General features: G+C 39.8%; 2 protein-coding genes across 3 annotated transcripts in view; one reads left to right on the forward strand and one right to left on the reverse strand.

The window, feature by feature from the left end:
* On the reverse strand, positions 1–17,796 carry TMEM263 (transmembrane protein 263). Of its 2 annotated transcripts, XM_082740586.1 has the most exons (4): positions 16,362–16,487; positions 14,877–15,010; positions 7,450–7,516; positions 1–3,803 (listed from the first exon to the last, which is right to left on the reverse strand). In XM_082740586.1, the coding sequence occupies exons 2-4, from the start codon at positions 14,877–14,879 to the stop codon at positions 3,517–3,519; spliced, it is 357 nt and encodes a 118-aa protein (XP_082596712.1). In that variant the 5' UTR covers positions 14,880–15,010; positions 16,362–16,487; the 3' UTR covers positions 1–3,516. The 2 variants fall into 2 exon arrangements, with proteins under 2 accessions (XP_082596712.1, XP_082596713.1); XM_082740587.1 differs by lacking the exon at positions 14,877–15,010 and having other exon boundaries at positions 16,362–17,796.
* Positions 15,797–23,505, forward strand: part of LOC309870199 (uncharacterized protein) — a gene marked incomplete at its 5' end in the record, with an annotated part of 24,236 nt that continues 16,527 nt past the window's right edge. The window contains 2 exons of the mRNA XM_082742411.1: positions 15,797–15,932; positions 16,280–16,971. Of these exons, the coding sequence (XP_082598537.1) occupies positions 15,797–15,932; positions 16,280–16,971 (828 nt within the window). The remainder of the gene's footprint in view (positions 15,933–16,279; positions 16,972–23,505) is intronic.

Here is a 23,505-nt window from a genome sequence, read left to right on the forward strand (position 1 = left end):
TGTAATCTACTGACTTTATTTAGACCAAATCCTGTTCCATTAGTTTTTAGCCCTTGAACCTTTTTCTTTTTCCCTAATATGAAATCTTCAATGTCCACAATATAGCAAGGAGAGACATCCTTACATAAAACACTAGTCAAATATTATTTCCTCCAGGAAGAAAAGGCTCTAATAACAAAATTATTTCCCTTAGTTCATAATTACACTAAATTCATTTTGATGACAAATGTAATTAGCTGCCAAAATAAGTATGATTACCTATAAGACTTCCAGAGAACTCAAGTTAGCCTGGTAGATGAAGCGTACAGTCAGCACTGACTACCAACAGCAGAATGAAGTACTAGTTACTGAGTAGCCCCATTTCTGTTTCTGGGTATTAACTGGAGAAGGGATTTACTTGAATTCAAAAGTGATAATGGGAAAACTGCTAACACTGAAAGCCTGTTTCGTATTTGTAAAAAGAGATACTTCCGCGGTACTGATGAAATCAGATGATGTATGGACAACACCTGGCAGGTAAGTAGGCAGCTAGTATGTACCAATTTTCTACGTTCCTCCAACTGGTTCCCATCTCTCTGAATCACTTCTGTCCAGTGAGGGGTGCAAGTTGGTTCCATAGTTACTTAGGACAGAGTAAAATGCTCCCTACTAACTACATCAGATCCCAAATTGTTAACAAGAATCAGCTGTGGAGGATACTGAACTACAGGCCTGGGCCCCACCTGCAGAGATTCAGAAAGTTGGGATAAAACCTAAAAATCTGCATTTTTAATCTTCATCAGAGTTGACTAAAATATATTTGCATTTCACTGTCTTGGTATCAAAATACATATTCAAAGATGTTTTGTCATGTTTGTGCATTAGTATCAAAAAAACTGACTACTTTCTGAACTATGGAACTAAAAATTTTAATACTGTCCTGTTTTTCCTTTAAATTTCCTTTATTTCCTTAGATCTTTATGAAACATTTCATCTTTTGCAGATCATAGTGTTTATTGACAGATTTATGTATTCTTTTCCCATTCCTTTATACAAAAAAATTTTTATTCAATCACCAATCATCTTCATCTGACATTTCACTAAGTACAGGATTCATAATGCAACATTATTAGATCAGGCATTCGAGTGGGTCACACAAGTTCATCCTCACTGTGCCAAATACCCACTCAAAAGATACACTGAATAACAGATGCCTCCAAGTGTATGTATCAACCTTAGTTTCTTGAAGTGAACCAGTAATGTTTCACAGGTCAAACTGCCAGTCTACGCAAATACACTGGAGAAGACTCAAGTGTACAACTGTATGTATCATCTAATGGCCAGTTCACTGCAACAAGAACCTCTGTAACTTAAACGTTCCTTTGTACACTTCTCTGCCATCCTTGCAAAAGCCTCTCCTGAATAAAGTTATAGTTCAGAGCTAAAATGTACCAGAAGGCTTTTCTGTGGCAGAAATCACAACCATTTTTCCTCAAGCAATTTTAAAGACAAGGTTGAAAATAAATATGCAAGCACACAGTAAACTAAAGTCTGTGTTTAGAAATTCAGGTACAAAGCACAGCAGAACCTATGACTATAGAAGATAAATTAGAAATATAAACTAGCAATGAAGCAATCATTTCTTTCAAATAGCAGGAAATAAGTTCTCCAATACCATTATTTAGATCACTGTTTAGTGTTCATCAATTAACTCTGGAGTCACTTTTAAAAATCCCTTTTGCCGATTATGACATTTGACCAGATACACCACCCAAAATACCTTAAGTCATAGAGCATGAAATAAATGACCATTTATGATGAATTTTCAGTTTTGTATATAATGGTAGATTCAAGAACCTTTGCAGGTTTGCTTAAGATCCCTCCTGGTGTTTATGAAAGCTTTTAAAAAAGTAATGTTCTTATCCATTTGTTGTTCCACACTATTAATGTAAAGCTCTTAGTGGTTCAGAAAGACATTTAAGCCTTGGATGCTAGAGTGATCTGTTTTACGTTCTCAAGGATGTATTCTGACTGACTTACTCCAGAGCATCACCTCCTTTGCTACACAAACACACACTTCTGCAAAATGGAGGCAAATTTCCAGACTTAAGTATAAAGAAAACTAGATTTTTCAAACCTGGGTTATAACCCTCAGTTAAGAGGAATACCAAATATATGTGCCACTTTTAAAAATTTTTCATGAAATGGAATATGTAAAAAATGAATTCCAGCTAAGTCATATTCCTTGAGAATGAAGGACATGATGAGACATGTTAAGGAGACATGACGCACTTTATCATCCACAATCAAAAACTTCAATTCCCTGCCTGGGGTTGACTTGGAAATGGTATAAAGTCTATGACTTCTTTAAGGATTGATTGTAATATAACGTTTTAAAAGCCCATAAACCACTGACAGCACTTGTATACATATCTTACATTCAAAACTAATCTGTGGAGCCCATTTCATTCCATTTCAGTCAGCTCCCCCATATTTGTGGCTGCTTTTACTGTGTTTTTAAAAAGGGGTACTGCTAACATTTTAAGCCATCCTAAAGATAAAACTGATGTGAAGATTTTTTTATATGTGGGATGCTTTAGGTGATTCTTAAGAATTTAAAATTATCTGTTCCTCCTTAATGTGAAACTTCCAAGAGAGCTTATGACCAGCAAAGAAATATTCCTTAGGCACTGTGAGGTGTATTAAAGATGGAGCATGAAAGCAGACTGAAATGTAACGTTCGGCTGGTAACTACACTGACAGTTAACAAAACGCCTACAAGCACTACCTTAGCTGCTGAGAGCAAGAAATGCCTTTAACCCACCACTCCTGAGATTTTTAAGAGGGAAAGCTAATTTCACAATTTTAAAAAGAATCCATAGATAGTTCCAAGAACTGCACATAGTTAGGGTATTAAAAAAGATGTTTCATAAGGCATCAATGATTAAATTAATGTAATGCATATCTAACAAAAGATGATAAACACTCAGTATCATAAAACCATTTACCTCTTCTTGTAAATTTCTCTAATTCCTGCTACTTTTACCAGCTTAAATAAGAAAAGAATGCCTCTTGGCCTAACCAACTATGGTTATAAAAAAAACTAAGACATCTGAAACTATTAGGCACATCAAAGGTACAGTTTATGTAGTTCAAGGTTCCCTTCTTAAGGGGCAAATGAGTTACCTGGCACATTATACATATGGAACTGTAAAGATCATCAACTAAATTCAACTTTCACATTTTTTAGTTAAACTGAAAGACTTATAGTAAATATCAAATATACCATATCTTCAGTTACAACTGAATAAGAGTAACATTTTACCAGATAAAAAGCTGGAATTTAAGTATGAGAAACCTTCATACACTGTGCTAGTATTGGTCTCTTCTTTTTAGACAAAAGCCAGTCATCAATACTTTCAACACAGCAGTTTAGAAGATAAACGTCCGAACAGGTGACTTCGTTGTAGTCCATAATTTAGCAATTCAATGCCACTGGCATCATAATGCTGTGGAGAGCAAGTGTATCTCCATATTTTAGTCAGATTTGTCTTTCTTCTTTCCTGTTAAGGGCACTTTGTTTACAACAGCAGACCCAACAGCTGTAACACCTCCGGCCACAGCAGACACGCCCCCTTTCACCAGCCCTATTCCCATGGAAGGCACAGTTGTAACAGCTGTTTTGGTCACCTCCAGACTCTTCCCACCAATCCAAGCCACACCACCAATGGTGGCACCAACAGCCCCCTTTGTAACACTGAAGATACCACCAGTCACACGGGACAACATGCCTGGTTGCTGCTGTGGGTGATCTTTCATTGAACCTGGTAAGAAAAAACATGAAGACAGCCAATTGTAAGTCTTTACAAGAGCAGTTCAAATCATTAAGTATCCTAAGATTTCCTAACAATCAGGAGGTTGTTTTGATAAGACGAACCACAAAAATCCAAACCTGATCAAGACACTAAAAACCTCTTCCCTCAAAACTATAGTTGTACATGGTTTTAAAACATCTTGGTCCAATGCTAAGTCTTAGTATCTATGAGAAAAAATGCTTTTGGGACTAGATAACTTTCATCAAATAGAATCTAAACTTAAATGTTTCCTTGATTTATAGTTTTGTTGCTGTTAATAAAAATCTTTATATCCTAAAAGGACATGAAAATATAGGAAGACAAATATATTTAGCCGTTGTTTCCTTGACAGAATTCAATCATCTCTGAAACAACCTTCTTCATTTAAAGCAGTGGTTTTCAAGGTATGGCCTGGGACCCCTGGGTATCCACAAGACTATTTCAGGGGCTCCGCAGGATAAAAATGATTTTCATAATAATACTAACACATGATTTATCTTTTCACCTTCATTCTTTCACATTCATTCACAAGTCTACAGAATTTTCCAGAATCTAAATGATGTGCAGACTAACAAAAGATGAAACACAGAGCAGCTGTGAGAAACTAGCTCTCTTTTATTAACCCTAACATTAATGAGATCGTAAAAATTTAAAAACAAGGTCACCCAACCTGTTAAACTTTTGTTTTGTTTTTTTTTTGCTTTGGAAAATAGCTGCTTTTCAAAAACTATGTTAATCACCTTAATACGTAATAGGTCCAAGAGGGTTTTTCATATTAATTTCTCAGTTTTTATTATTTATATGGCAAATATCAATGAAGACACAAGCTTTTTGGGGTCCTCAATTTTTAAAAGTGGAAAAGCCAAAAAGTTTAAGGAACACTAATTTAAATATATGTGGGTGTCTGCTCTATTTGCATTTTGATAATGTAGTTAAAGAGCTAATGCTATGTAAAAATAGAATGATTATTTATATCTTAGAATCATGTTACTTACCTAAAATCATTTTTTACAGTGTTGAGAAACTACAGCTATACTTAATACTTTCACCACACCAGTAATTCTTACAGGAGAGAGCATGTCATTTAAATATCTAGTCTGTAAAAACTCCTTTACTCCAGAAAAGGTAATATCAATATGAAAAATTCAGATTTATTTAAGTCTTTATTTTGTTTTCTGGTTTGTTTCATTTTGAATAGTAATTCAAATAAGCACGTATATCAAACTTAGGCATAAAATAACAGGAAGATTTCATAAAAATTTGCTTGTTATCAACCTCAAACAAACACAGGTCTTTTCTCCTTTGTAATCTAATGATTTAGGCAGCAACAAGACATAAGCAACAGTGTTTATATTTTTCTAAACTTTGTGGAAAAACACTTGGTCATTAAACAGTTCAGACTTTTATTTTTATTTTTAAAAGATTTTATTTATTTATTTGAGAGAGAGACAGTGAGAGTGAGCATGAGAGAGCAGAAGACCAGAGGGAGAAGCAAACTCCCCATGTCGCTGCGAGCCTGATGCGAGACTCAATCCTGGGACTCCAGGATCATGACCTGAGCCAAGGGCAGTTGCTTAACCAACTGAGCCACTCAGCACCCAACAGTTCAGACTTTAATTACAGAAAAGGTACAACTCACACAAAGAAAAGTAAATTCTTGGGAACACGGGCACAACTAGGACTACCAAAGCTACTAACTCCAAGCAGAATATCTCAGAGAAGACAACAATAAGGAACTGGTAATATTCAATGGGAGAAAAAAATTCTAGAAATCGAGCTTTTCTAACACAGCACAAATTTACCTTAAAGATTTTCCTTCCATTGTTTGGAGGTTTTACAAGTATGAAAAGATCACTGGCTCATCAAAAAAGCTCAGATAAAGATATAGCAATGGCTAAATTTATAAAAACCAAATTCTTAATTGAAGCTATTTGAATAATAAGCATAGTTAATATAAATTTTTAACTAGGGGTGCCTGGGTGACTCAGTTAAGCCTTTGGTTCATGTCATGATCCCATGGTGCTAGGATCGAGCCCCACATCAGGCTCTCTGCTTAGCAGGGAGTCTGCTTCTGCCTCTGCGCCCACCCACCCCTGCAAGCTTGAGCGTGCACATGCACTCTCTCTGAAATAAAATTATTTGTTTAAATAAAATTGAAGAGCTGAAATAAAAGGATATGGAAAAGCATCTGAGTATGTTAATTATAAAATTATGATGAAAAGGCATAATTGGTAATTCTTTTGTAATCAAGGTCACTAACACCAGGAAAAGGAAAAAAATCCTGATTTGAGAATAGAACAGATAACTTCCTCATGCTGAATACCTTCATTAGTATTACCCTGCTATGCCAAATTTGGTGCACATGCATTTAATGAAGATGATTTTTCTTAGTCAAAGTAGATAAATATTAATGCTGTTGACACTCTTTAATTAGTGTGCTCTTAATTACCACCATATAAATTATCTGCTCTGCAGACTACTCTGGTTTAGCAGGTTCCTATACAAAGACATTACCAAAGCTTTCTCTTCCGTGACAAGTATGCTCCTGAGCAGTCTTTCTCTCTTTCCTGACTTTATCCCTACAAAGTCCTTACTGACTTTCTCATTAAGCCCTAACTTTTCAACACTCTAGAGTTCTAGACCTAAAATATAAGTCAAGAAAACAGCTGAACTAATAATTTTCCAGGATATTCTTCCACCAAACTAAAATTAATCACCTAGTTACCACCATCTTCTTTTAGGGTTAAGTACAAACTTTTCATTGTATTTTCCTAACAATTTCATTTTTGTCTACCAGCCTGGACAGTAGGTAACTGAGAAGAAAATAAAATACCCAATCACAACTTCCAGTCTCCCCTCTCCCCAGAGATACTAGTCTGCCTGCAACTCCAGTATGGTCTGCTGGCCATTTCATCGCTTTGTCCTCACTTTGATTCTCTATCTGACTGATTAGGACTGATTAGGACTGTCCTGTACAAACATACAGTTGTCGAAGGAAATTACTATTTGGTTTAAGTTTTAAAATGTTCTACACCAAAACCATAAACAGAAAATGCCTGCGGTCATTTTCTATATATAGCCAAGACATTCACATACGCAGTTAGCATTTCCAACGATTTTTGAAGTCCTAAGTAAGAAAAGGACTCGTGATGTCACAATTTTCAAGCTAAAAGAGAATTTAAATTAAGCAGACCCTAAGACTATGTATTACTATAAGAAGAAGAACTACCAATGATAAATAACAGCTTAATAACCAATCTCAAGTGGCTCTTGAATTGAGTTTTTGTATGCATTACATGAAAAGTTAAACATGGTCCATCCTTCCTCTGCACCCCATACCCATTCTTTACAAATGAAAGAATACTCTTAACTTGTGAAATGGTCTTAATAAAAGAGTAGCAACAGATCTTCTATAATACAACTGTTGCATGGTGTCCCCATTCAGCAATATATGTGCTTTCATCTTACAAGCTAAAAGTGTTTATCTTCAATTACTTTTGGAACATCTTCACTGATAAGATAAACAGACTGTTACTTTAAATTTAATAAAAACAATCAGAATTTTAATTTAGTAGGACTCTTGTTTTCATTTTTAGTATGTCAGATGCATACTTACCTTCTGGTGGTTCATCACTAAGGTATGATGGGAGTTCTTGATTTTTATCTGCCTGATTCATGATCTCCTAAAAAACACATACACATTTCATTGTAAGCTCAACCTGTGAGATGACCTCTTAGCAAATGCTAAATTAAGACTTAATCAACTTTATTCAGATAAACATTTTAAAACACTTGTCACAAAACTACATTTTTCTCCTAGTTTGTGGTGTTTAAGAAATACTTTTACTTACAATAGTAGACAATATGAATCTTATCTCAAACACCAACCAAAGAGTAACAAGCATAGTACATGCTTTCCTATGTTGTTACTACTGCTTACTAATTGTAAGAAAGTTGGAAAATCAGGGCTGGTAGACAAAAATCTTAAGTGCTTCTTCCTACAGAGTACTGGTTAACTTAACTGTAATTTATTTTATATCAGACTTAGAGAAAACCTGTATTATGACTAAAAAACATGTTTTATCTGAAAATTTTCTAAAAATTATGATGTCCTTTTATAAAGATGACATCATCAATCTGAATCATTAAGAGATGGATTTTGATTACTTTTTATTGTTTTTAGAGCTCTTACAAACACAGGTAGCAAAAGAACCCAAAATGTATGAAAAAATACATATGTGATTACCTCCTTAGTACAAGTAGTAAAGGAACCTAAGAAATAAAATAAGCTACACTGGGATGCAAAAAACATAAACTTTCTTTTCCCAATTTCCTTTACTGTCTTGAAATATTTGTTTTTATATTCACTTGACTAAGAAAAGATTAAAACAAGACTGGAACACTAGTACTCCAATACTACAAGTATTAGAATCCTACTTAAATTTAAAACAAAATATGCAGAAATCCTGGACCGAATATGCATGTTCCTTCCTAATGAAAAACTCCCATGGAGCCACGTTCTTCCCTACTGAACTGTTAATTCCAAAAGAAGATACTGTTTAGCTCGTTCCCTACTATGTTCCCAGGATCTGTATACCGTACACATACAAATCCAGATTATCTAGCTGATCAACCAATCAAGAGATGTTACTATATCATGTACAGAAATATAGAGAAAGCATATACACACATCTTACATATGTTAACTGGACTTTAAAAACAGGTGTGATGAGGAGGGGGCGCCTTACTGGCTCAGTCTGTAGAGCATGTGACTCTTGACCGCAGGGTCATGAGTTCAAGCCCCACACTGGTCATAAAGCTTATTTAAAAAACAGGTATGACAGCAATTGCCTACATTTCAAAAGTGCCTTTCTGTATATATCCCACAAATTCCAACTGAAAGACTTACCTTTTCCTAATTCAGAATCTCTTTAAAAGGTTAATTTTGCCATGTATATCTTGTAATTTAAAAGACCACCATTTTTTTTTTTTAAGATTTTATTTCTTTATTTGTCAGAAAGAGAGAGAGAGAGAGAAAGCACACAAGCAGGCAGAGAGGCAGGCAGAGGTAGAGAGAGAGGCAGGCTCCCCACTGAGCAAGGAGCCCGATTCAGGACTCAATCCCAGGACCCTGGGATCATGACCTGAGCCAAAGGCAGCAGCTTAACCCACTAAGCCACCCAGGTGTCCCAAAGACCACCATTTTAAAAGATGGGTGCTGCTTCATAAAAGACAAATGCAAATTCATTTATATAATATGAACTGACTTTATCCTTCTATGGGTAGGCAAAGGAGGGCCATGACAGTAACACTGTCAGAGCTGTGCTTTAAGAAGCTAACAGAAGCAAGAACAGATGAAGAAGGTGGGGTGCCTGCATCGCTCAGTTGGTGAAGTGGCTAACTCTTGATTTCCGTTCAGGTCATGGTCTTGGGGGGCCTGGGATCGAGCCCTGCGTCTGGCTCTGTGCTCAGTGCATCTGCTTGAGATCTTCTCTCTCCCTCCAACCCTCCTCCCTGCCACCCACCTCACGCCTGCTCTCCTTCTAAAATTAAAAAAAAAAAAAAACAGATGAAGGACAGAGAGATTAAACACAGTAAGTGGCTACTTTAGAAGTTCAGTGAGATAGAGGAAACAGTTTAAGCCCTGCCGGTTTTTCCTGTATAAATAAATGGGCAAAAATCTAGGAATCACCCTTGATTTCCCTTTTTTTTTTTCTTTTACATTCCTATCTAATCATCGGTAAATTCTGCTGCCTAAATAAACACAGAATACAACCACTTCTCATCACCTCTACTGCTAAACTATCATTTCTCTTACTTGGGCTGCTACAAAGTTATCTTAACTGGCCTCTGAGCCTCGACCTTTGCTGTTCCTCAGGTCTAGCATGTCACACTCTGCTTAAACCCCTACAACTGCTTCCTGTTTTGTTCAGAATAAAATCCAGAGTTGAGGCCTGACATCTAACACTCTGATGTTAACATTCTGCCTCTCTCTCATACCAGTCTACCAACCTGGGTTTCCCTGCTCACCCTTCTCCTGAAAGGCTCTTCCCCAAGTGTTCATGGCTTGCTTCCTTACTTCCCTTCAGCTCTTTATGTGAATGTCCCCTAACAGAGATCTTCCCAGATCACTAGATTTGCACCCTCCTACTCCCTTCCCTATCATTTTCACCTAACCCTGATCAATTTTCTTCATTGCTCATACTTTCACTTTACATATAATATATTTATATATAAACACATAGGTTTACTTTGTGTCTCCTATAATTAGAATGTAAGCTCCATGAGAACAAGGCTTGGTTTTGCTGCATCCCCAGAGCCTTTTTCAATGCCAGATGCACAGCAGACAAATAACTGAATTTTTTGTATGAAGCAGAACAGAGCTTGGATATTAATATGAGATACAAGGAAAACGTAGGATGGAAAATTTCTAGTGTGAGCATAAAGACAAGGGGCAGCGGACAAGAAACCACTTCTGAGAAAAGATGAAGGACTTTTTAACATTTTTATTTTATTGTGCTAAGCATACTTAACATGACATCTACCCTCTAAAATAGAAGTGTACATAACTGTTAACTACACATATGATGAAAGCTGGATTTCAAATGCCTTTGGGGCATCTACATGACATGTTTAGGAGGCAAATGGATTTAAGGAGTCTGAAACTCAGCTTGAAGTCTGAGTTAGAGTTGAGGCCCTGTAAGTGGTATGAAGTGATAGTGACAAATGTGGGGGGATGGGAGATATGATCAAGGAAAAGAATGAAGGGAGAAATAGACTGATAACCTTAACTGGACCGCTCGTATTTAAGAACTGAGTGAAAAAGAAGCCAGCAAAAGCAAACAAAATACAAAATACATCTGAAAAATGTACAAATGTACAAATGACTACAGCCTCAGAGAAGGCAAGAGATGAATTTATAAGCTTCCTAGAGACACACAATGCAGACATTAAGATAATTTATGAAGACCAAATACTATGTGGAAATGCTAATGTTATATTCAGAGAATATAAAATGCATACATTATATAACCCAATTTTTTTAATGCATATGAAAAGACTTTAAAAACGAAATATACCAAAATGTTGACAAAGACTGCCACTAGGCGGTAGAAATATATAGCAAGAGAAGAGACAGAGAGACCATGCTACACAGAGAAAAAAATCTCTTATGTATGTAAATCTATATGTAGTTATGTATGTAAATCTATATGTAGTTATATAATATAATATATATACATATATATAATATATATACAAATATGTACTTAACATCTATATTTTCAGTTTCTTTTTTTTTTTTTAAGATTTTATTTATTTATTTGTCAGAGAGACAGCGAGCGAGAGCGAGCACAGGCAGACAGGGAGGCAGGCAGAGTCAGAGGGAGAAGCAGGCTCCCTGCGGAGCAAGGAGCCCGATGTGGGACTCGATCCCAGGACGCTGGGATCATGACCCGAGCGGAAGGCAGCTGCTTAACCAACTGAGCCACCCAGGCGTCCCTATATTTTCAGTTTCTACCATAAACATGTATTGCTTTCATACCTAAAGAAAATTATATCTTTTTAAGCCTTAAAATCAGTGATTCATTAAAGGGTAATTCTGAAGATTTAGCAGTTCATCTACCTAGTTCTTATCCTAGTTTTTTTTAGGTTTTTATCCTCAAATCAAGGTTATCTGAAAAAACAAAAACAAAACTTAAATCACAAAATGCTGATATGAAGAAAATGACATTGGGTTTAATTCTCAGTTATGTCCTTAGTAAGCAAACCCTGACAAAGAGCCTTATGCAGGCTATTTAGTACACTATACTGCACTGTAAAGAAATTACCTACTACATCACTCGATAGCTCTGATAAGAAGCTCCACATAAGGAGTTTCTTCAACGGTATTCAGAAAAACTTTTGTTTCCGCAACAGATTCAGAAAACTTTCTTCTTTCTGAGAGCTATGCACTTTCCTTAAAAGAAAGATGTCTCTTTTCTCCCTTTTCTCTTTGGCTTCCAGGAAGCTTACAGGTAAAATCACAACTTACCTGGGCAGGTGCCTGATGCCTGCCTAGTTGTCCTAATTTCCCCCAACTCCATGCCTCAAGATCCCAGCTCTCACTGCTATTCTCCCTGGTTGGTTTGCAATTTGAGTATCTTATTTACAATCTTATTATTCTGTTAGAATATGTTTTTGTTGTAAGCGGACACACAGTATTTGTGGACTAAGTGGGATAAAATTATCATCTGTATTATGTTTATTTTAAGCAACACGAGGAAAGATACATAGCAATATATGGTCCAAATTTTTGGTTAAAAAAAAAAGAATACTTTAAGCTAGAATTGTGCTTTCCAAATGTTTTTAAGAGAAAGCAGTAGTACACCAGAGGCTTCAAGAACCACAGTAGAGAGATAATGCATGCATTTTATACTACACAGTAATTTAAAATACTTTTTGTGTTTACATATACACTAATTAAAAAGACTACTGAAAAGTGCTTGGGAGTTTTTTAGAATAACCAGACTCTCAAGAAATTTCCTTATTGCTTAGAATTTCTTCAGGATATACTCTCAGATTTACCACCTCTCTCTTCCCAGCCCACAACACTCCCACCCCTATTCCCTATGAATTTATTCTGCTCTTCAGTTAGATGTACTTTTGGCAGAAGAGTTTGAAATGTAGGAATCTAGATACTATTATACAGAAATATTCACAGATACATTTAATATTGTTAGTGATAGTTGCCAAAAGGATTATCAATAAGCAGAAAAAAAGAAAATGTGGAGTCCTGCCAGGCTAGAACCAGGGCTACCAAGAACAGAGGAACTTGCCATTAGAGGGCTCTGAAGTCCTAAGAGGCCACAGGGATTGATTTTTGTTTTGATGATATATTTTTTAATGTCTGAGTTTCTTGTACATCACTGGTGTTTAAAGCAAGTACAAAGTATTAAAATTCCTCCAGAACTCATAGTGTAATAAAAATTGTGTAAAAGTGCAAGTATTTGGAATATTGTTGTTTTCTGAATTCCTAATTTGATCATAAGGCATCAAATACCTTGTAGAAAATATTTTTGCTAAAATCCTTAACTATCTGTAATGCCACCTGCACTTTCTACTCAGATAAATCACTCCCAGCCCCTTCACAGATATATGTGCCGAACTTTGAGTGATATTACCTTTTTACAGGTACTATCACTTTATCACTAAGGAGAATTATTTTTTATATTACCACCTTGTAATATAGTGATTGTCATCACTACAGCCGTCTTATTTCTTTTAAATTGTGAATTCTAAAAACAAACACACTTCTAATCTCTTAAAACTGGAAAAGATAATCTGCTTTTAAAATTTAAAAGTATACACATGGAGACTAGTAACAAATGGCAGGAAAAGTGTCAAAATGACCATTTAAATGTTACCCTTAAACAAAATTATTTCATTCTATGCAAACCATCTGCCCTAAACTCACTGAATTATTAGTTCAATATATAGGTGGGTCCCTACTATGTGCCAGCCACCGTGTCAGGCTCTGAGATTTCAGCATGATTCAGCACACATAAGACTTCTCTAAACCAATTTACCCAAAGGGGACACATTTTCTTGGCATTTATTAATTTATTTCATGCAAAACTCCAAAAAATTATCTGCTCTCTAGGAACTCATAATATACGTAAGTTTCTATTTTCTAAGGAAGGCAATAAAAACAGAAAACAGCCTTTATGGAGAACCTGGGTGGCTCAGTTGGTTAAGTGTCTATCTTTGGCTCAGGTCATGATCCCAGCTTCCTGGGATGGAGCCCCGCCCTCATCGGGCTCCCTGCTCTGCAGGAGCCTGCTTCTCCCTCTCCCACTCCCCCTGCTTTTGTTCCCTCCCTTGACGTCTCTCTCTCTCCGTCATATAAATAAAATCTTTTTAAAAATTTTTTAAATAAAAACTAAAAACAGAAAACAGCCTTTAGATCAGGACAAATAACTGAACTACTTCTATGGACATGAATCAGTTTTACCCTAACATGTGAACAAATTTAGAATACCAACTAAAACTGGTTGTAAGTGTATCTTTTTAAGAAATTGTGAAATGTGAAAGACTTCTTTGCTGTAGACTAAGATTCGCCAGTAGTTACTTTGGGCATTTTAGGCCAAGGAGAAATAATTCTTGTCCTGTACAATGGTATCATAGACATAGCAGCTGGCAAATATATAATGAGCAAGGATTAATAACAACACTATTCCCTAGAGGGTAATTTCTTCCAATAATAGAAATAAGTAAACAAATGCCTCTTAGGAGCCCCCCCCCTTTTTTTAAGGAAAACAGATGAATCAGTGTTGTTTGTAGAGATCTACATTTGATACATCAAGTTTTCATTAATGGTGAAAACAGTATACAAATTTGCCTATGGCTAAACACCCCCTTTGTGTACTAAAGGAAGTTAAACAGCACATTATATGAAGCACATTATAAACACATTATATGAAGCCTAACTACAAAATACACTACACAACAGTTTACCTTCAAAGCCATTTCAAAAACCTATTAAATAGTACGTGCCAATTTCCCATAAGAAAAAGATTATAAATGAATTATCTATACTCTTCTACACATTCTATATATAGGAACTTTGCCACATCCTCACTCCCGTTTTTAGCTTCTTTGCCAAATAACTACTAAGAGTTTCAAAATACGTTTATACAGAACTTTAACAGACATACACCAACAGGCAGTGTATATTAAAACACCAGCTTACTGTGTTTAGGCTTCTCTAGTTAACCAACTATCCTGAACAGGCTGCTTTTATACACAGCCCGCCCATTAAATCAACAGAAAGCAGGCTACAAGAAATGCACTGAATCTGGCAGGGAAGAAAAAGTAATCTGTCAGTAAAGCTTTTAAGGGACCACCTTAGGGACAGCAACAACCAACAGTATCAAAATGACAACTTTTTAAGTGTGGCCTTTAAGTGAAACATTAAGCAGAATTACAATAAGCTAAGATAACCAGTATACCAGTAATCTTCACCAAATTATACCTCATTAGTTCAACAGATATTTGTGTCCCTACCATGTCACCAGACACTGTGTTAGGCACGGAGGTTGAAACTAGAACAAGCAGGTGAAGGCCCCACTCTGAAGGAGTTTATATGTAATCCAGTGAGCTATCTTCAGGAAGTAGCAAAAACAGCAAGTACTCAATGACTGAAACAAAGACAGGTAAAGATTTTCCTTTAGTTAAACACACACACACAGAAATTTTCTATCTATCCTTAAACTTTTCTAACAATATTCTCTATATATAGACATATTTTTATTGAACTTGGTTTCTGGGACATCTGCCATAACACAGACTAAAGAAATGAAAGCGGGGGGGGGGGGGGGGGGGGGTCCAAACAGAGTGCAAATGAGTTTATTAAACATTACTTCCCTAGTTCTTTGCAAAAGCAGGCATGGCCACACACACGCAAACACAGACCTGTTGATGTGGTATCAGTATTCCTGGGAGCCCTCTAGAGTACCCACACCAGTGTATGTTCTAAAGGTTAAACAATCGCATATAGCAAATAAAGCATTTTCATCTGGAATTAGCGCAAGTGTTCACAAGAGCCTAATAAATAAAATAAGGACTCTCCACTTTAGGTGTTTCTAAACCTTTCCCATTGGCCCCTTCTCCCCCCACTGATCTCTTTAGTCATAGCAAGTCTTTTTCTTTTTTTCTTTAGCAGAGGGAGTGACGTGGCAGGAGAGGCAGAAAATGACCCTGGAGAAGCCGTGACTAGGGCCAAGCTCAGCACCTCCTCCCTCTGCTCCACGTTGTATATCCAGCACACCACCACTCCCACAGGGTTCCAGAAATCTCACGTCTTCTCATATACAAAAGACGATCTATTTAGGCGGGGATCTAACTGGAAGTGGGAGCTTGGGGACCAGTCTCGAAGCTGCGTGTGCACACCCGGCACGGTTTTGCTTTAGACTCGGGAGGCAGTGATGGCACTGACGGGTGCTCCAGCGGTCCCCAGCCACCCCTGGTGCCGGCAGCGCCTCTCTCTATTCCACACTTTCAGCTTTAGGTTAGGCGTGAGAGTAGAGCCCTTTCTACGTGGGAAGAGCACGGGGGCCCCAGGCTCGTTTGCCTGAACCCACGAGAGCGGTTTATCAACAGGTCAGGAGTTAGTGTGGTGGGGAAGCCCAGCACACTGCCGCATCCCTCTCCTCTCCCAAGCTGCTGACGCCCTCCCACCCCCATCCCCCCAGGCTGACACCCAAGGAGCGAAGAAGTGAAGCGGAGGCTTCCAAGGAGAGTCCCCGGCCACAAACCACCGATGGGGAGCCCAGGACACGTAAAGAATAACAACCCAGCCCGCGAACCTCCGTCCGCCCCCAACATCACCCCGCCCCTCCCCCTTTCCCGCTCAGTCCCCCCAAAAGGCTCCGCTCGGGGAAGCCAGGCCCGGGGGTGGTGAGGTGCAGGAGAGCTAACAGAAGAAGGCGACAGAGAGGAGGACAGGAAGCCAGGACGGCGCCCCCCGCCCTCCCAGCCCCACTTACTCACCTCCGGGGTCGAGGGTCGGCGCCTGGCGCTGGGGCTGGCGGAAGGAGCCGGCTGCACGGGAGAGCGCTGCGGTAGCTTGAGCGACTGGCACAGCCCCGGGCAGCTGCGGGTTCGGGAGGCGCTTCCTCAGGCTTTGGAGCCAGAAGACTCCGTTGGCGACGACGGCAGTAGCGGCCTCTGGCTGCGGACGTGGCGCCGGACGCGACCCGCCCCCTCCGCCGCCTCCTCAGCTCCCGCCTCCTCCCGCGGCTCCGGCTCCGACGCGCAGGCGCACCCCAGGCCCCTCCCGCGCCCACCCGGCACACGCCCACCCGTTTCTCGAACTGCCTGGCCCTCCCAGCAGCCCCCTGCCGGCTGCCTCCGAACGTGCGCACGCGCGGCGCCCCTGCGGCCTGCTCCCGCCCCCTTGGCCCCCGGGTACCTCCGCGGGAACCCCTGGCCCGCCTGCGCGCGCGCCTTGTCCAGGGGGGGGCCTCACGCCCCCTTTCCTCCACCGTCCAATCAGATCGGGCGAGGGGAGCGGAGCCCCGGGAACGCGCTGGCGGCGGGCCTCAGGGTTCAAGCGCTCGCCCCGCGGCCCAGTGAAGCTTTCGTTCAGCTGCGAGTAACGGTCGGTCGGAATTGAGAACCTTTCCCCTAGGGACGGTGGGATGGTGTCCAGTTTTTCGGGCTCTTAGCCCCCGGGCTTCAATCTTCGTCCCTCCCCTCCTGCTCTTCAGAATAGTGACGAGCTAGGCCTTCTGTCAGCCTTCACTGTGAGGCTCTTGACGCGCGCCCTGACTGTCCAGGTGACAGCGATGGCGACAGGGACGTTGGGGTCGCTATTATAAAGCCGCCCTGGCCCGGAATTGGCAGGAAGAACTGCTGCGGTTGGTGCTGGTCGCCGGCCTCCTGCAGTGTTGCGGGCTCGCCGGGCGCTCCCGGGAGGAGAGAGGGTGTCTGCTGGTGGAGAGAGAAGGGAGTCGGAAGTTGGAGCCCGGGCGCGGCGCCCTTCCCTCGGCGCGGGCCGACTCGCGCGTGCCTCTTCTCGCCTCCCCGCCGCGGCAGAAGCTCTGCCTGCCGTTCTGGACGGTGTGGAGACGCGTGTAGCGCTGGGACGACGCTGTCTGCCCCTGAGCTCTGGGCGGTGGGAGGCGTCTCTTACTGAAGGCGTCGTGGCGACGCCGGGAGGCGAGGGGCGCAGAGGCCGCTCGCGTGGGAGGATGGGACCCGCTGGCCTTTCTCTGCCCCTCCCCCCACACCGTAACGCGAAGAGGAGAGGAAGTCCATCGTAGGTCTTTTGAGAGTATCAAGAGGTGGTGGGTGTGAAAGGGCTCTCCAAAATGTGGATTCCTGTACAAGTCCGAGATCTTCCTTGTCGGTCCGGGCGGCGAGACGGAACGCACGCGAAGCAGCCAGTCAATAACCTCCCACAATGTTTTGTTTTGGTTTCTCCCCCCGCCCCCGAATGCAAAATAGAGGGATGCAGCCGAATACTAACTGTTGACCAGGCTCAGAAAGGGACACGCTAACCCAAGAGAGCAGCCTGGAAGAAGCTAACTTTGACCCAGGTCATAAAGGTAGTGAACTAAATATAGTTTATGGTTTCAGCCGAGTCATTGATTTATCAAAGCAGTAAATCGGATCCACTTAGACTATTGATCTAAGATTATGAGGACATTTTAGTTTCCCAGAACTTAAAGGGGAAATTAAATAATATTGTCACTTAAAAAAATATAATTTGGACAGGGCGGGCTGGGAGTGCCTAGGTGGCTCAGTCAGGTAAGTGTGGGATACTTGATTTTGGCTCAGGTCAGGATCTCATGATCCAGCCCCTGCCACAGTGGGCATGGAGCCTGCCTAGAATTCTCTCTCTCTCTCTCTCTCTCTCTGTCCCTCCTCCCTTCCCTTTCTAAAAAAAAATTACAAAAATAAATAAAAATATGATTTGGATGATTAGCAGGCTCTGAGGATTGTGGTATTTACCCAAAATGTGAAGAGCTGAGTACCTACTCTATTATTATCACAGAAACCTCTGTCCCTAATCCCTAACTTTTTCAGGGTAAACACTAGGCAGAATTACAAGTGGACAATTACACTGTGCTTCCCTTGCACTTCTTTCTCTTTGCAAGAGAATTTAATATTAAAGTATAAATGATTAATAAAACTGAGGTCTCTCCTGGGAGATTACATTTTTACAGTTATTTAAGTCTTAATCCACAGCAGTGGTTAAAAACCACCACATAAACCAACCAAGATGGAGGGAAGCTTTTTGGGTTGTTGTGAGTCCGCTAGAACCTTGTAAAACTACCAGTATAGATAGTCATGTATTTTTTGTAAGGCTGACACCATCATTTCTTACTGCCTCGGTTTTCAAACTTGTAAAAGTGAATAGCACAACTTGGTGCTCACCCACCACTAGATCTGAAATGAAAATATTATGATCATGATGAAATGGATTCTACAGAGAATTCTCTCTTGATTTGAAGTACTGTGGTATGGCAGAAGGAGTCTCAAGAACTCAGGCCCACTTCATTTTATAGACTGAATCCACTCAGGTCTTTTCTCCTGTTCTGTGAAATCTCATTCTCAGATTATTTAAATGAAACCATTTCTAGATGTTATTTTGAAAGACTATTGTCTTAAAATGATGAGTCCTTGGAGCCTTCAGGCAATAACTTTCTTTTAATCAAACAAATTCTTAAGGCAACCTTTATCAGTTATCCAGTTTCTTAGATCACTGTTTTCCTCTGGTTGGTTACACACAGATAGCCTTCTGCATTATTGAAAAACTAGAAATTAGGTGTGATATTGCATGCTTAACAAGAGGGGGCATTCAAAAAGTAAGGGCCAGAAAGAAGCAAGCTGTACACCAGAAACATGAAAGCAAAAAAAAATAATAATAATTTATAGACATTGAAGTTGAAAGGGATCCCAATCCAACTTTCTATCCATCACATGAATCTGCCTCCTAGCATAGGCATAATAATAGTTTTCGTCATTGAGTTGTTGACCACTCTTCTCAGTGCTTCTATGTAAATTCACTTAAATGACAAATTACTTGGTGTAAGGTCCACATATTTTCCTATGTTAATCATATTTTTATGAATGTATTGCATTATCCTGGCATTTTGAAATGAGCTGGACAGTTAACAGCTTTATATAGATTATCACCCAATGTAAATTATTTTGCTTTTCTATTCTAACTTTCTTACTGTTCTTTGACTTTCCTGAACAATTACCTGGACTATTCTTGGTTTTCCTTTCTGTGCCCCAGTGGCTTTCTTAACCTTTTGTGTGATAGAACAAAGGTTTTTTGGCAGAAGTTGTGTTTTTGGTTTTTTTTTTTTAAAGATTTTATTTATTTGTCAGAGCAAGAGAGAGCACAAGCAGGGGGAGTGGCAGGTAGAGGGAAAAGCAGGCTCCCTACTGAGTAAGGAGCCTGATGCAGTACTTGATTCCAGGACCCTGGAATCATGACTTGAGCTAAAGGCAGACACTTAACCAACTGAGCCCCTTGACACAAGTTTTTAGTGCATATCTCATTCCTCCCAATAATCCAATGAAGCAAGTACTGTCATCCCCGTATTCATATGAGGAAACTGATACATAGAGAAGTTAAATAATTTATCCAAGGGCCCACAGCCCTGAGCAGATCCTGGAATAAAACATGTTTTTGTTTTTTTCCTCACTCTAGGGCCTTAGTTCTCAACCACCAAATTCTGAGAGAAAAAAATAGTCCCTGACATCAAGAGGATGACCTGGTGCTATCAGCCCAGGTCTTGGTGTTGCTAGGAGCTGGCCTGGCATAACTAGGCCTTGATGTCTCCTATGGAACATAAACTGTTTCAGAGAATGTCAACATCAGAAAAGGCCACTGTATAACCATGATGGATCAGGACAAAAATAAGACTATTCCATAACCATTTCTGGACATAGACAGAAACATGAACCTATCCAAGCCACCAAATAGAAAACGCAAACTGAAAATATCAAATAATGTGAGTGACTGTTACCAGCTACAGCTTTAGCCTCGTGCTAGTCTTTCCACTTTCCACAAAAGATTAAGATACCCAACCATAGACTTACCACTGCTTCCTGACAGCATACAGTTTAAAGTTCCCCAAATGAGCTAACACAAATCCAAATCTTAATCTTAAGTCCTTCCTCTTACTGAGATGCCTCACTGCTGCCCATAGTGTGTGCTCTACCTCACTGAAATGAGTAATAAGGTGGTGCCTCAGTGGGTTAAGCCTCTGCCTTCAGATTAGGTCATGATCTCAAGGTCCTGAGATCAAGTCCCGCATTGGGATCTCTGCTCAACAGGGAGCCTGCTTCCTCCTCTCTCTCTCTGCCTGCTTGTGATCTCTCTCTGTCAGATGAATAAATAAAATCTTAAAAAAAAAAAGAAATGAGTAATAAGTGTATGTTGTTAAACCACTGATGTGTTCCTGGTGATCCCTGGCTAGAGAGCACTGATAGTTCTTTCTGGACTGTCCTATACAATGCATACCTACAGAGCAGAAAGCACGCTACTTACACATCTCTGCCAAAGAAAGTGGGAATTCTTCTCCTATCTCTAGCCATAAGATTGTCAGCTAAATGCTGTCCTTCACTTTTGTAGATTCTATATAGAGTGTTTGATAGATAGAATCATACCGAAAAACAATGAAAAGAAAAGAAAATGTTGGAATAATTGAACATTATTTTGCAAGAAGAAAAAAACAACCTGTCAACCCATAGTACTTGCTTCATGGATTATTGGGAGGAATGAGATATGCGCTAAAAACAAAATAACTGAAAATGGGTCATAAATCTAAACACTTTCAGAAGAAAACAGGAGAAAATCTTTGTGATCCTAGGTTAGGCAAAAAATTTCTTACACCACCCAAAGTTCCATTAAAAGATTAATTTAGAATAATGTCTGCTCTTTGGATATCAGTGTTTAGAAAATGAAAAGTAACATACTGAGAGAATATATTTGTAAAACATATTTGATAAATGACTGTATCCAGAATACATGAAGAACTCCTACAACTCAATAAAAAGAGCAGTTTTTAAAACATTGGGGTACTTGGGACACCTGGGTGGCTCAGTTAAGCATATGACTTCAGCTTAGTTCATGATCTCTAGATCTGGAGATTGAACCTTATGTCAGGCTCCCCACTCAGCAGGGAGTGTCCCTGCTCCCTCTGCTCCTCCCCTTGCCTTCATGCTCTCTCAAATCTTTATTTTTAAGATTTTTATTTATTTGATAGAGATCACAAGTAGGCAGAGAGGCAGGCAGAGAGAGAGGGGGAAGCAGGCTCTCCGCTGAGCAGAGAGCCCAATGTGGGGCTCAATCCCAGGACCCTGAGATCATGACCTGAGCCGAAGGCAGAGGCTTAAACCACTGAGCCACCCAGGCGCCCCAAATAAAATCTTTTTAAAAAATTGGGGTAGTTGAATGATCACCACAGGAGATAAATGGATGGCAAAAGAAATCATTAGTCATTAGGGAAATGCAAATCACATTGAAATACTACTCTTTGGTCAAAATAAAAATAATTCCAGGGGCACCTGGGTGGCTCAGTGGGTTAAGCCTCTGCCTTTGGCTCAGGTCGTGATCTCAGGGTCCTGGGATCAAGCCTTGCATTAGGCTCTCAGCTCAGCGGAGAGCCTGCTTCCCCGTCTCTGCCTGCCTCTCTGCCTACTTGTGATCTCTCTCTCTGTCAAATAAATAAGATCTTTAAAAAATAATAATTCCAAGTGCTGTTGAGGTTATGGAGCAACTAGAACTCCCAGACATTGTGGGTGGGACTGTAGGAAATAGTAGAATGACACTTGAGTAAAATTTGGTATTTTTTTTTTAAGATTTTGTTTATTTATTTGATAGCAGGGAGCCTGATGGGGCTTGATCACAATATGACTGGGCCAAAGGCAGCCGCTTAACCGACTGAGCCACCCAGGTGCCCCAATCAGGCAGTTTCTTATAAAGTTAAACATAAGCTTACTATATGGCCCAGCAATACCATTCCTAGATATTTACCCAAGAGAAATGAAAATATGTTTACACAAAAACTTGGATGTACTTTTTATAATAACCAAAGACTGGAAACAATCCAAGTGCCTTTTAATTGCTGAATGGATAAGCAAATAGTGGTTTGTATATACAGTGGAATGTATTCACAGTAAAAGGAACAAACTACTGATATAACAACATGATCTCAAGTGTATTCTTCCAAGTGAAAGATGCAAATTCAAATATCTATATACTGGTGTTTCCATGTATATGACATTCTGTAAAAGTCAAAACTATATGGAAAGAAAACAGATTAGTGGTTGCATGGGAGTTGGGAAGTGTTGACTATAGAGGGGCTTGAGGGACTTTTTAGGGTGAAGGAACTTTTCGGTATCTTGAATGTGATGTGGGTTACACATTGTATCTTTCAAAACTCAAGAGTTTTGGGGCACCTGGGTGGCTCAGTTATGCACTTCATGATCCCAGGGTCTGGGGATTGAGCCCCACAGCAGGCTCCTTGCTCAGCAGGGAGCTTGCTTCTCCCTCTCTCTCTGCCTGCCACTCCCCCTGCTTTTGCGCTCTCTCTCTCTCTCTCTCTCTGTGTCTGTCAAATAAATAAATAAATAAATAAAATCTTCTAAAAAATCACCCTCAAAGAGTTTTGAAGAAATCTTAGAAGCAATTTTATTGCATGTCAATTATATTTCAATAAGCCTGATTTTAGAAAAATGTTGAAATGGAAGAAAAGTTGAGATGAGGTAGGGCCACGGGGCACTATGAATACAAAGACAACAGTAGCCTACCTGATAATAAATTCTAAATCTTAAAAAGATAAATTATTAGTGCATAATCCACATTATGAAACAACTTGTCCTTTTTTTCTTGTAGAGTAAGTTCATAGTACGTTGAAATGTTTTTGTAAAGGGGTGCCTGGGTGGCTTAGTCAGTTAAGCATCTGACTCTTGATTTTGGCTCAGGTCATGATCTCAGGGTCCTGGAATCAAAACTTGTGTCAGGCTCCCCACTCAGTGGGGAGTCAGCTTGTCTTCCTCTCCCTCTGTCCCTCCCCCATGCTTGTGCTCAAGCTCTCTTTCTCTCATATAAATAAATCTTTAAAAAAGGGGGGGGGGAACTATTTGGTTTATAATAGAGTAACTTAAAGCT

Source organism: Mustela nivalis (assembly GCF_964662115.1).
Source record: "Mustela nivalis genome assembly, chromosome: 7".
Taxonomy (NCBI): domain Eukaryota; kingdom Metazoa; phylum Chordata; class Mammalia; order Carnivora; family Mustelidae; genus Mustela; species Mustela nivalis.

Excerpts from the sequence above, each read along its gene's own strand:
- TMEM263 (XM_082740586.1), bottom strand. Across the intron at positions 3,804-7,449 it reads TAGTGATGAACCACCAGAAG|GTTCAATGAAAGATCACCCA; the intron begins GTAAGTATGCAT and ends TTTTCTTACCAG.